This window comes from Littorina saxatilis, linkage group LG16 (assembly GCF_037325665.1).
Source record: "Littorina saxatilis isolate snail1 linkage group LG16, US_GU_Lsax_2.0, whole genome shotgun sequence".
NCBI lineage: Eukaryota > Metazoa > Mollusca > Gastropoda > Littorinimorpha > Littorinidae > Littorina > Littorina saxatilis.
Genome location: NC_090260.1, coordinates 14,866,449 through 14,878,799, shown reverse-complemented (window position 1 = coordinate 14,878,799; position 12,351 = coordinate 14,866,449). Strand labels below are relative to the sequence as shown.

The following is a 12,351-nucleotide window of genomic DNA, read 5'->3' as shown; positions in this document are numbered from 1 at the left end:
GTCGAAGTGACTCAGCAGAAGTGCAGTGTCAACTTCCGAGGAGCGTCTGTAAAATCGACAGGTCTGGCAGCGGAACGAAATTCAGATGTGGATGGAGCAGCGAATGAAGGGACGGGGCGGCGTGACAGTACACCGGAACAAGGAACAGGTGTAAGGACAAAAAACAACAAAAAAAAAAAAAAGAAAGGAAGAAAGCAGCTGAAAGAAGGCCAGATGAAAGAAGGCCAGCTGAAAGAAGGCCAGATGAAAAAATGACATGCGTGGCGGAGAATAACAAGCCGCGTGAAGTGATATAAAAACATTCAGTCAATATGTTCGCCTGAAACTAACAGATGATCACCAACAAAAACAGCCAACACGCAGACTATAAGTACCAAGGCTTTGCTAGCCTAAACCCGAAGACTCAGTGAAACGGGAGAGCTCGTATCTTCGACGCATGCAAACGTAGTGCCTTAGTCAAGACTAAACTTGACTCAGTAAAAGTGAAAAGAATCGAGAGGAAAAAGGGAAAGAAAGGAAAAGTGCCCGTATGGAAGGGTTTGTTTGTTTATTTGTTTGTTTGCTTAACGCCTAGCCGACCACGAAGGACCATATCAGGGCGGTTATGGAAGGATGAAGTGTCCCCATGTTTCAAAGTCCGCCGCTATGACTTTCCGTCCGAGGAAAAAAATAGTCCCGGGATGGACTATTATTCATGGGAAGGTAATACTTTAGGACACTTGTTTTCTTGCAGACACAGAGTTTGTTCCTTTTACACCGGAATAGGAAGGCGCATTTACGGTCCGAGGAAAAAGTAGTCCCGGTGTGAACAATCTTTTTAGGACCGTAATACTTTAGGACTCTTTTTTCTTCGCGGACACTTTCTTCCTTTTACACCGGAATACGGAGGCGCATTTACACCGTCCGCGGAAAAAGTAGTTCCGGGGTGGACTATAGGAACGTAATACTTGAGGACTCCGCTTTTCCCTCGCGAACATTTTGTTTCTTTTACACCGGATTACGGAAGCGCATTAACTGTCCGAGGAAAAAATAGTCCCGGTGGGAATAGTGTTCCCAGGAACGTAGTACCTTTGGACTCTTTTTCCTTGCGGATACTTTATTCTTTCAACACCGGAATATGGAGGCGCATTCTTCACGCTTGGGTGGCCGTGACGTAAATAGGGGCTTGCTGTTGTTCAATTTCTTCAGACAACACCGAGCGTCTTGTCGAGCGCGAAAAGAAAACGGGAAGATAAGGTCCCTTTGATCACATTTCACTCCGACCAATCACTCACCGGCTTGTTCTTGCGTAAAAGTGTGTGTGTTGGATTATTATTAAATCCCCCATCTCATCTCCTTCCGCTCACCCCCCCCCCCCCGGCCCCCCTCTCCCCTCCCTTCGCCGTCCCCGTTCTGCATCTCAAGTTTAGTTCTTCATGCAGTCCCTTATTGCTGCAGTGCAGTGACCTAAGTCTATTGCCCAGCGACAGTTGTACGGATGGCCTACTCACGACGCAAAGAACACAAGGAACTTAGTCGATAAATATCGACAGGTGGCCGACTAATGGTTTAAATGTGAAATGTGTGTATAATAATGGGTGTGGGTCTGAAATGAAGTTAGGTAGTAGTTAACATTTGTTTTGAATAATTATTGGTATTTTGACAATGTGGGTAGCATGGAAATGTAAGCATTTGAATGTAAGTCTTAGGTACCATTGTACCCAGGAAGAGAGACGAGAGATAAGAGTAGGTTGCAATAGCTTGTGTGGTCTTTCGGTTTTGTTTTTGGAAAGACATTGTTGTGGTGTGTGTGTGTGTGTGTGTGTGTTGTGTGTGTGTGTGTGTGTGTGTGTGTGTGTGTGTCTATGAGTTATTTTTAACTGTCAGCAGAGTTTCTCACATTTTGGTTGTTTAGTTCTTACAAGGGGAGTGCCACGGTTTACAAATCACCCAGTGCGATCACTATAAAAGATGGGATTCTGAGAACTACCCTGCTCTTGTTTTAGAATTACTAGTGCGTTCATATATTTGTCTCTCCGTTACGCTGTGGGTTTTTGTGGCCGCGTTGCAAGGTTCTTACACTTGCTCAGGGACGTTGGGGAGTCAGTAAAGCCTGAGAACTGTGGAGAGAGAGAGAGAGAGAGAGAGAGAGAGAGAGAGAGAGAGAGAGAGAGAGAGAGACAGACAGACAGACAGACAGACAGACAGATAAAGAGACAGAGAGACAGAGAGAGAGAGAGAGAGAGAGAGAGAGAGACAGAGAGAGAGAGAGACAGACAGACAGACAGACAGACAGACACAGAAAAATAGACTGAGAGTCAGAGACAGACACAGACACACACTCAGAGCAATGACACATAAGTCGTATCGCGATTGATAATCCGGGCAAATGCGCGTGTACCAGAATATCAACGAGAACAACCAGAGCACCATGAAGACATCTCTTGACCCTTGATGCTGAGAGAACTTGAGAGGAGGACGTAGAGAGTCCGTTTTGAGGAGGAAAATAGGGGTACGGGGGTAGGGAGAGGGGAGGGGGAGGGGGGGGGAGTCGTACGATGGAAATAACTGTGTAAGCGATAGCGAATGGGAGAGGGGGTGGGGCTATGGTGGAGTCAGAATGGAAGAGTCCGTTTTGGAGGAGGAAAAGAGAGGGAAGGGGTGAGGGGGGGTGGGGGGTCGTACGATGGAAATAACTGTGTAAGCGATTGCGGGTGGGAGAGGGGGTGGGGCTATGGTGGAGTAGGGAAAAGGGAGAAGATGTGGTTCATAAATATCACTGTGTAAGCGTTGGGGAATAGGGGATAGGGGGGTAGGGATGGGAAGGAGGGTGAGCGGAGGGTTGGAGGTTGCCAATCCAGAAACAGTGAAAGCAGCTAGTCTACATAATGAGGCATTGTCAAAACCACACTGACGAGATTCCAGAACAGATGAGCATACCACGATGGCACCGCCTGCTAGCTACTCAGTCTCTCTCACACACACACGGCCGCTTATCTTTCTCTCCCCCCCCCCCTCCCCGCACACACATTGCCTCTCCACCCTTCCTTTTCGGCATCTCATGAATGAACAAATTGACCATATTTGGAAAACCGGTCGATTTTTTTCTCTCTCTCTCCTCTCCAGCAAAGATAGTAGAACCATGCTATCTCTCTCTCTCTCTCTCTTTGGTCGGCATTTTTCAAAGCTCCGCGAGCCATTATCGATCCGCGCATGCGCACAGCGCTCTCTTCCTTCTCGAACCGTTTGGTTCCGCACGCGAAGGGGGCGATCGTCTGATCGGGCCGCGCCTACCGCAGGCAGACGACAACTTGAGCAGACGACATTTTGCTCCGCGGCGGCTCTCCCACGGCGGAGAAAAGGCAGGAAGGAAGGGAAGGGAAGCAGGCGGTTACCTGTGAGTCCATCCAGACGCAGACGTGACAGCGACGGGAGCCTTCAACAGGTAAGAAGGGGAGGGGACCGCCGGGGACAGGGAAAAGAGTGATGTGATAGCTCCGTGTGGCGTTGTTTCTTGGCGCGCTGTGATACGAAACATAGAAACGGTCCGGACCGGCGGAGGGTGGTTGTCTTGTTCGCGAGTAAAAATCGGACTACGCACCAGCTCCGGGGGAAATGGAGGGTAATCATTTATCTGGTTTGCCAGGGTTTTTCTTGGACCGTGAAGGTTTTTCACCCCCTTTCAATTTCTTGAGAAAAAAAATGCGTTAACAGTTGACGATCGCGAGTTGTAACTGATTTTTATTTTACCGGCTGTGTAAGCCGAGTTTTTCTCCGACTGTTAATCCCAGCGAAGAAGGCAATTATGGAGCCGCGAGTTGGTATGGATTCTCTCGCGTGTACAAGTTCCTCTGACGTTTTTGCTCGCCGAGGTGGTGAAATCACTTGCATTGCTGCACTGTGAAAACTATGTTTCGGATTAAAGGGTTGATCCATTATTTCTTCCCCTGCGACAAAATGGGAATAATTCCCTCAGAAATGTTTTGTGTAACGAAAGGATTTCAGGTCAGCTTAAGACCACAAAGAGTGCAAGTGCCTTGCTTCTGCATCTCAAAATGCACGCCATTTAGCCTACTTGGAACGATTTTTCTTCCAAGCAAAAAAGAAACGGACACAGTTTTGTTAATGGCGTTATAATGATATGACAATATATGTAACAAATAGCGTAATAATTATATGATGCAAGTCAAATAAATGAATCGAACTCGCCGAGATGAGCCGCTTGCAAGTCCGATTCACTAATGCTGAATCCGCGAGTGTTTCGTTTATTCTTTTATTTTTTTCGGACAGTTTCGTTTATGGTTACAAGACGGCCGAGGAAGGGTGATAACGAAGTCGTTAGCAAAGCGATCTGGAGAAGTAAAAAAGCCGCTTGCATCTCCCTCTCAAGTGCCGCTGCATGTTCCCTAGCTTGGTCCGGCCTGGCGTAATTCAATTCCCTGGCTACAACAAGTCGATAGCCATCTGATTAAGAACAGCGTCGTGTCTTCTCTACTCCGTCTCCCCGTCTCTCTGTCTCTGTATGTGTGTCTCTTTCTGTCTGTGTGTGTCTCTGTCTCTCTCTCTATCTGTCTCTCTCACCCCCTCTCTTTCTCTCACTCTCTGTCTGTCAGTCTATCTCTATCTCTGCTTTTCTCTCTCTTTCCCGCTCTCTCTGTCTCTGTCTTTGTCTCTGTCTGTCTATCCCCTTTCTCTGTCTCTCTGTGTCTCTCTGTGTCTCTGTCTCTCTGTGTCTCTGTCTCTCTCTCTATCTGTCTCTCTCACCCCCTCTCTTTCTCTCACTCTCTGTCTGTCAGTCTATCTCTATCTCTGCTTTTCTCTCTCTCTTTCCCGCTCTCTCTGTCTCTGTCTTTGTCTCTGTCTGTCTATCCCCTTTCTCTGTCTCTCTGTGTCTCTCTGTGTCTCTGTCTCTCTGTGTCTCTGTCTCTCGCTGTCTTTCTCTCTGTCTCACACCAAGCACTATTCTACCTAAAAAAAATCAATTTATAATTATCGTGGCAGTTCTCATTGTCATCAGTCAGACATCCGATTCTCTTAGCTTAAGTGCGGTTCACATGGCAGACTTTCAACTAGCTTTTCCCCCAACTTTCAAGCAATGTTTGTTGGCGCAAAGTCTGTTGAAAAATCGCTGCCCATGTGGGCAGCGCAAACGCCCAAACTAGTTTTAAGCAGCGATTTTTGCCAGACTTGCTGTGGAAACGAGGATCAAATACAAACGTCGTTTTCATTGGCTAGAGGAGCAGAGCTAACCAATCGATAAAAGCGCGATAAGAAAAGTCTGCGCAAAATCTGCGCAAAGTCGTTGACGAGTCGAGCAGCTCTCAACTGAGTTTTCCAGTCGCGGCTAAATCTGTTGTAAATCGAACCTAAATCGTTGGGGCCGTTCACATGGCAGACGTTTCGCCGACTTTGCCTCAGCGACTCGGGAGCGACTTCAAACCAACTAAAGTTGGGGAAGAGTTGGTTGAAAGTCTGCCGTACGTGTGAACAGCACTTTACTTTTGATTTCCACAATGCATTTAAGTTCTCATGACAGGGTCCTCCCAAACTATTGAACCGACAACTCGTCAGACTCTTCTTCTTCTTCTTCTTTGTTCATGGGCTTAGACTTCCACGTTCACTCATGTTTTTTCCACTAGTGAACAACTATGTGTGCTTCTCCTTCTTCTTCTGCATTCGTAGGCTGAAACTCCCACGTACACTCGTGTATTTTTACGTGTATGACCGTTTTTACCCCGCCATTTAGGCAGCCGTACGCCGCTTTCGGAGGAGCTATGTGTGCTAATTTTGCCTGTAGAACTATGTACTATGTCACAAAGTGTTCAACATACTTGTTACAGAAATGTGTTCAAAAGTGGCAACACTTCTGTTTAGAGTGAAGAAGCTTTGTAACACTATTTCTGTATAATTAAATTCTCTATTTTTGTTGGCCTCTTCCCCTCTTTCCCTCTCCTTGCTAGCTTGCAATATTCATCTGAGCCTCTACAACACTCCAAGTAATTTTGATCCGCGATCTGTCTCTTGCCGCGCAAAAAGCGGAATAGAAATTGTCTTTTCTCTAATTTAAACAAATTTGATTGCGGCGAGAGCAATTTCTTCTCCCACAGGACCCAGCATTTGCATGGCTCGACATGTGCTGTGTTCATTTGCCAGTTGAAAAATCGATTTTCCGTCCTGTCTACTGGAGTCTTGAAGTCAAAGTTATTTTCAGCTGCGGAAACGTGAACCTAGGTTTAAGCTACTAGATTTAGAAAAGCCGTACGTTGAGAGTTTAGTGAGGGCATCGAATGAACTAAGAACACACGAACTTTTAAGGGAGATTTCTTTTGGTTTACATTTTTTTAATTCAAAAATCATCACGTGAAACAATTGAAAGTATGCAACTAGGACACGCACTCAAGCAAACGCTTATTCTACGTGACCAAAACAATACTTAACAAGAAATTCCTCCGAGGTAGGAAAAACACCCCCGTCAAAGGGAAATAACCTTCTCAGTTGGTGGCAGTGACTGAGTGAGAATGGTTATTTCCCTTTGACCATTAAGATGTCCCTCTATAAGTCCTTGTATAATTTTAATCCACCAATAACTCCCTAACCGTGTGTTTGACTGGTCCCAATTTTTGTAAGGACCGTCTCAGGAATGTATAGAACCTGTTCACCAAGTTTGGTGACGATCGGTCCGTTCATTCTTGAGATCTACTTGCGAACACAAACACACAAACACACAAACAAACACATCGACCGAAACCTATACACACCCCTATACCGGGGGTGTAATTACAGACATTTTCATAATGGTGGACATAACAATGGTAAACCAGTACAAGAAGATTCCTTTTCGTGGTAGTGGTGACCATGTTCACCACCACATGTCTGTCCAAGCTTGTACACGGAATAAGGGCATCATGTCACTTAGACACATACCAAAAATCAGCGACGTGGCTGCATCTTCTTCTTGTCAGAATCAAAAAACAAGAAAGGTAGGTTGTTGGAACGTTTGTTATTGACAAAACAATACATTCACAGATATTTCGACCCAACGGTCTTTTAAGTGCACAGACAAACAAATATTCACACAAAACTTATCTTGATAGTTCTATCAGTTTACGTCCACTCGTCAGGAAGCCGAGCGAATGAATGATTGTATGATGAAATAGAAATATCTGTGAATGTATTGTTTTGTCAATAACAAACGTTCCAACAACCTACCTTTCTTGGGTTTTTTGAGTCACTTGAGAAAATGTGACTCTATGTAATCGGTCAGTGTTAGTCTGTCCGGCCGGCCGTCCGGCCGGCCGTCCGTAGACACCACCTTAACGTTGGACTTTTCTCGGAAACTATCAAAGCGATCGGGCTCATATTTTGTTTAGTCGTGACCTCCAATGACCTCTACACTTTAACGATGGTTTCGTTGACCTTTGACCTTTTTCAAGGTCACAGGTCAGCATCAAAGGAAAAATTAGACATTTTATATCTTTGACAAAGTTCATCGGATGTGATTGAAACTTTGTAGGATTATTCTTTACATCAAAGTATTTACATCTGTAGCCTTTTACGAACGTTATCAGAAAAACAAGGGAGATAACTAGCCTTTTCTGTTCGGCAACACACAACTTAACGTTGGGCTTTTCTCGGAAACTATAAAAGTGACCGGGCTCAAATTTTATGTGAACGTGACTCCCAGTGACCTCTACACTTTGACGTCTGCTTTGGTGACCTTTGACCTTTTTCAAGGTCACAGGTATGTCTTGAAGGAAAAAAATTGAAATATCATATCTCTGAAACTATTCATCGGATTTGATTCAAACTTTATAGGATTATTCTTTACATCAAATTATTTACATCTGTATTGTGTTGTGAATAGCAATTTCTTCCTGTCCATCTGATGCCTCATATAATATTCAGAACTGCGAAAGTGACTCGATCGAGCGTTTGCTCTTCTTGTTAATTCTGAATTTTAGAACGTTGGCAGTCTCTTTGTTTTGGGATTTCTTCTTCTTGTCGTTCGCCTTTACACTTGGAGTCCAGCTCTGGATATGAAGCTGGTGGTCTTAGGCCAAAAAAAAGGTCTGTTTACTGTAACATAGGCCAAAAAAAATAGGGTCGGTAGGTAGGGATTTCTTTTAATTTTTTTTGTAAATTTTTTCCAAAAAACCATATTTTTACGATTTTTTATTTTTTTAATTTTTTTTCCCAATGCCAAAAAAAAGTCTAGGGTCGCGCGAAAAAAATAGGGTCGGTCGGGTTACCGTAAACAGACTATTTTTTTTGGCCTTATGTAGAGCCTCCACAGGTCCATGCAGCTTCTCGCGGAGGGTTGTCAGCCTGGTCCAAATCTCTCTCAGCAGGGGCTGGAGATTCCTGCAGTCCTGCAGGATGTGGGCTGCATCTTGTTCTGCGTATGCGTGGCTGCATCATGTGTAGAGTTTCTTGTTACATTTAGTCAAGTTTTTAATCTAATTTAATTTGTTTGCTGAATTAATTTAACTGATTGACACCGGTGTCGGTTACGAAACTAATTCGACCTGAAATGCACACTCTTTTGTAGGTATTCAATATGAATAATGTTCTTATCCCGCGGAGAAACCTGACCAGTTCTGTGGTGGTGAACATGACCGTGTACTTAAGAAGGATGGCATCTTTTTAAGATTGTATTCCAGCGGCACCATTTCGGAAAGGTTTTCTGGCGAGTTTAACTTAACCCAAAGAAGAATAAACGACATTCACTGCACTGTAGTTAAGATGAACATGTACATTTTAATTACTAAACAATTACTCAATAATAATATATAATATGAACTGAAAATACATGATGGATATGATCATGAATTAATTGTGCTAAAAATGCTCAATGATTGTGATAATGAATTGAAATACATGAACTTAAAATGCTCCATGACTTTGATATTTAATTACGTGAACTGAAAGTGCTCCATGACTAAGATAATGTATATTAAGTGAAGTGAAAATGAACTAAAAATGCTCCATGACTTTGATATTTAATGAAGTAAACTGAAAATGCTCCATGACTACCATAATTGATAACGTTAACTAAAAATGCTCTTTGACTTTGATAATGAATTCAGTGAACTGAAAATGCTCCATGACTACCATAATTGATAACGTTAACTAAAAATGCTCTTTGACTTTGATAATGAATTCAGTGAACTGAAAATGCTCCATGACTACCATAATTGATAACGTTAACTAAAAATGCTCTTTGACTTTGATAATGAATTCAGTGAACTGAAAATGCTCCATGACTACCATAATTGATAACGTTAACTAAAAATGCTCTTTGACTTTGATAATGAATTCAGTGAACTGAAAATGCTCCATGACTACCATAATTGATAACGTTAACTAAAAATGCTCTTTGACTTTGATAATGAATTCAGTGAACTGAAAATGCTCCATGACTACCATAATTGATAACGTTAACTAAATATGCTCTTTGACTTTGATAATGAATTCAGTGAACTGAAAATGCTCCATGACTACCATAATTGATAACGTTAACTAAATATGCTCCAAGAAAGAAGAAGTTTTAAATACATGGTTACATTGTGTGCAATTACAAAACAAAATATGCTCCAAGAGTATGGTAATTAGTTAGATGAACTGAAAAATACACCATGACCATGATAGTTAATTAATTTAATGAACTGAAATGCTCCATGGCATGATAAATTATCAAGTGAAATGATTTAAGGTGGTTCGCTAGTGGTTGGTCCATCCTTTGTTTGTCGGAGGTTTTGCAAGAAAAGGTCACTCTTCCACAACTTGAGTTTTTTTCTCCAAAAATCGTCTACTGTGTGTCAGGTTTGAAGGACGTCTAGTATGGTTACAGAACTTGTAAATAGGTTTTTCTCTTTGGTTGTTTCAGGTGGAAAAGACCCAAGTATTCTTAGAGCGTGACGAGCAAGAGGCGTGTGACGGTTTCATGAAAAACACAGGTGAGATTAGAGTAGTGTGTGTGTGTGTGTGTGTGTGTGTGTGTGTGTGTGTGCGCGTGTGTGTGTGTGTATGTGTGTGTTGTGTGTGTGTGTGTGTATGTGTGTGTGTGTGTGTATGTGTGTGTGTGTGTGTGTGTGTGTGTGTGTGTGTGTGTGTGTGTGTGTGCGTGTGTGTGTGTGTGTACGCTTTTCACAACTTGTTACAAAAATGTGTTCAAATAATTATGTGCGTCTCTAAGCGTTTGTAAGATTAGGCTTTGCCTAAAAACTGTATCCCTTTGTAAAAACGTTCAGTTTCAGTTAGTCCCCCCACAAAACTTGACTAAATGTAAAAAGCAGGTCACTGCTTACTCTATTACCAGAATTGTTCTTGCTCTCTCTCTCTCTCTCTCTCTCTCTCTCTCTCTCTCTCTCTCTCTCTCTCTCTCTCTCTCTCTCTCTCTCTCTCTCTCTCTCTTACCCTCGTTAAATAAAGAATTGTTCTTGTTCTTGCTCTCTCTCTCTCTCTCTCTCTCTCTCTCTCTCTCTCTCTCTCTCTCTCTCTCTCTCACTCTCTCCCCCATTTCTCTCCCCCCCTCTCTCTCCCCCCGCTCTCTCTCTCCCCCTGCTCTCTCTCTCTTTCTCTCTCTCTCCTGCCCCCTCCCTCCCCCCCCCCGCAAACTCTCCCGCATAGAAATCCAGAAAACTGACGTTGCGTTGTGGAATGGCGTTGTCTTTTAACCTGGTTGAAAACGGCCGACAGAAAATGAAAGCTGATCTCAAGGGCCCACATAATTTGATTGTACGGCGGGCGGAAGTGACAAAAGCGAAGGGAGGTAATATAGCAGAAGTAGAAGAGTTGTGTCCCTTGATCAGGCGTCTTTCAGGAGAGTGGGCGATTGGTGTGGGGGATGTAGAGTGTGTGTGTTTTTTTTTTGGGGGGGGGGGTTATGGATGTGGGTGTTTGTGGCTTTGCTGGGTTGATGGTGAGTAGGGGAGGAGGTGGAGGGTTTGTGGGTGCGAAAACACACACAAATAAAACCAAGGCAAAACAAGAAATTCCTTCGAGGTAGGAAAAACACCCCCGTTGGTCAAAGGGAAATAACCATTCTCACTGCCACCAACTGAGAAGGTTATTTCCCTTTGACCATTAATATGTTACTCTATAAGTCCTTGTAGAATCTTAATCCACCAATAACTCCCTAACCGTGTGTTTGACTGGTCCCATTGTTTGTAAGGACCGTCTCAGGAATGTATAGAACCTGTTCACCAAGTTTGGTGACGATCGGTCCGTTCATTCTTGAGATCTATATGCGAACACAAACACACAAACAAACAAACACATCGACCGAATCCTATACACACCCCTATACCGGGGGTGTAATAAAACCAAGGCAAAATTATCACGCACACGCAGACATACACACAAATACAGACACACAGAAAGACATAGACACATCAGCCTTGAAAGTCCAAAAAATGGTGTACTAGCCTTTGGCCAGTGATTCTGAAATTTTACTAGCCAGAGAGCAAACTTTACTGGCCAAACCAACAATTTGTTTCAGCAAATTTACTCGCATTTGGCGAGTAGATGAACATGTCTACTCGCAAGTTACATGTTTGTACTCGCCATGGCGAGTAAAATACTCGCCACTTTCAGGCCTGCACACACACACACAGACACACACGCACATTCAAGAAGTTAAGTCCCTTAAAGAAAACCAACATTATAATTCCGTTTCAGTCTTTAAGGACCCGCTTTTCTCAAATTTGGAAGTCTGAAATGAAGAGTTCGATTATTCCAGTTGTATCCAATCATCTTCAACCTTGCTTGTGAGGCACAGACTGAGGAATGATGCAGTGAAGACAATAAAAACAGAGATAAGAGGAAGAGAAATAAATTAATGAGGGATGAAAGAGATGAAAGATACGGCGAGATGCGAGGAAGCTTCATTGCTGTCGATTTAGTCTGGCGTGCAAAATCCCACCAAGTCAGATTCGTGCAGGAAAAGAAATGTGCGGTTTGAGACTTCTTCTCTTCTTCTTCTTCTTCGTTCATTGGCTGAAACTCCCACGTTCACTCAAGTTTTTGGACGAGTGGAATTTTACGTGTATGACCGTTTTTACCCCGCCATTCAGGCAGCCATACGCCGCTTTCGGGGAACGTTTTTAGACAAAGATACCAAACCTCCTGGTTAAAATTGAATGCAAACTCCTTATCGTCAACTCAGTTCGGATTGCTGTCTCAGATTTGGCCAAGCTTTGACATTGGGTAAGACCAACCCTCCATTTGGTCACATACCAAAAATGAACAGCCTGGGTGCTCCAAGCTTTGACATGGGGTAAGACCAACCCTCCATTTGGTCACATACCAAAAATGAACAGCCTGAGTGCTCCAAGCTTTGACATGGGGTAAGACCAACCCTCCATTTGGTCA

The 12,351-nt window shown here is 43.5% G+C and overlaps 1 protein-coding gene across 1 annotated transcript in view; it reads left to right on the top strand.

Moving 5' to 3' along the window:
- Positions 1–8,276: 8,276 nt before the first annotated feature.
- LOC138951317 (uncharacterized) overlaps positions 8,277–12,351 on the top strand; it is a 42,198-nt gene continuing 38,123 nt past the window's right edge. The window contains exons 1-2 of the mRNA XM_070322942.1: positions 8,277–8,378; positions 9,866–9,935. Coding sequence (XP_070179043.1) covers positions 8,277–8,378; positions 9,866–9,935 — 172 coding nt within the window. The remainder of the gene's footprint in view (positions 8,379–9,865; positions 9,936–12,351) is intronic.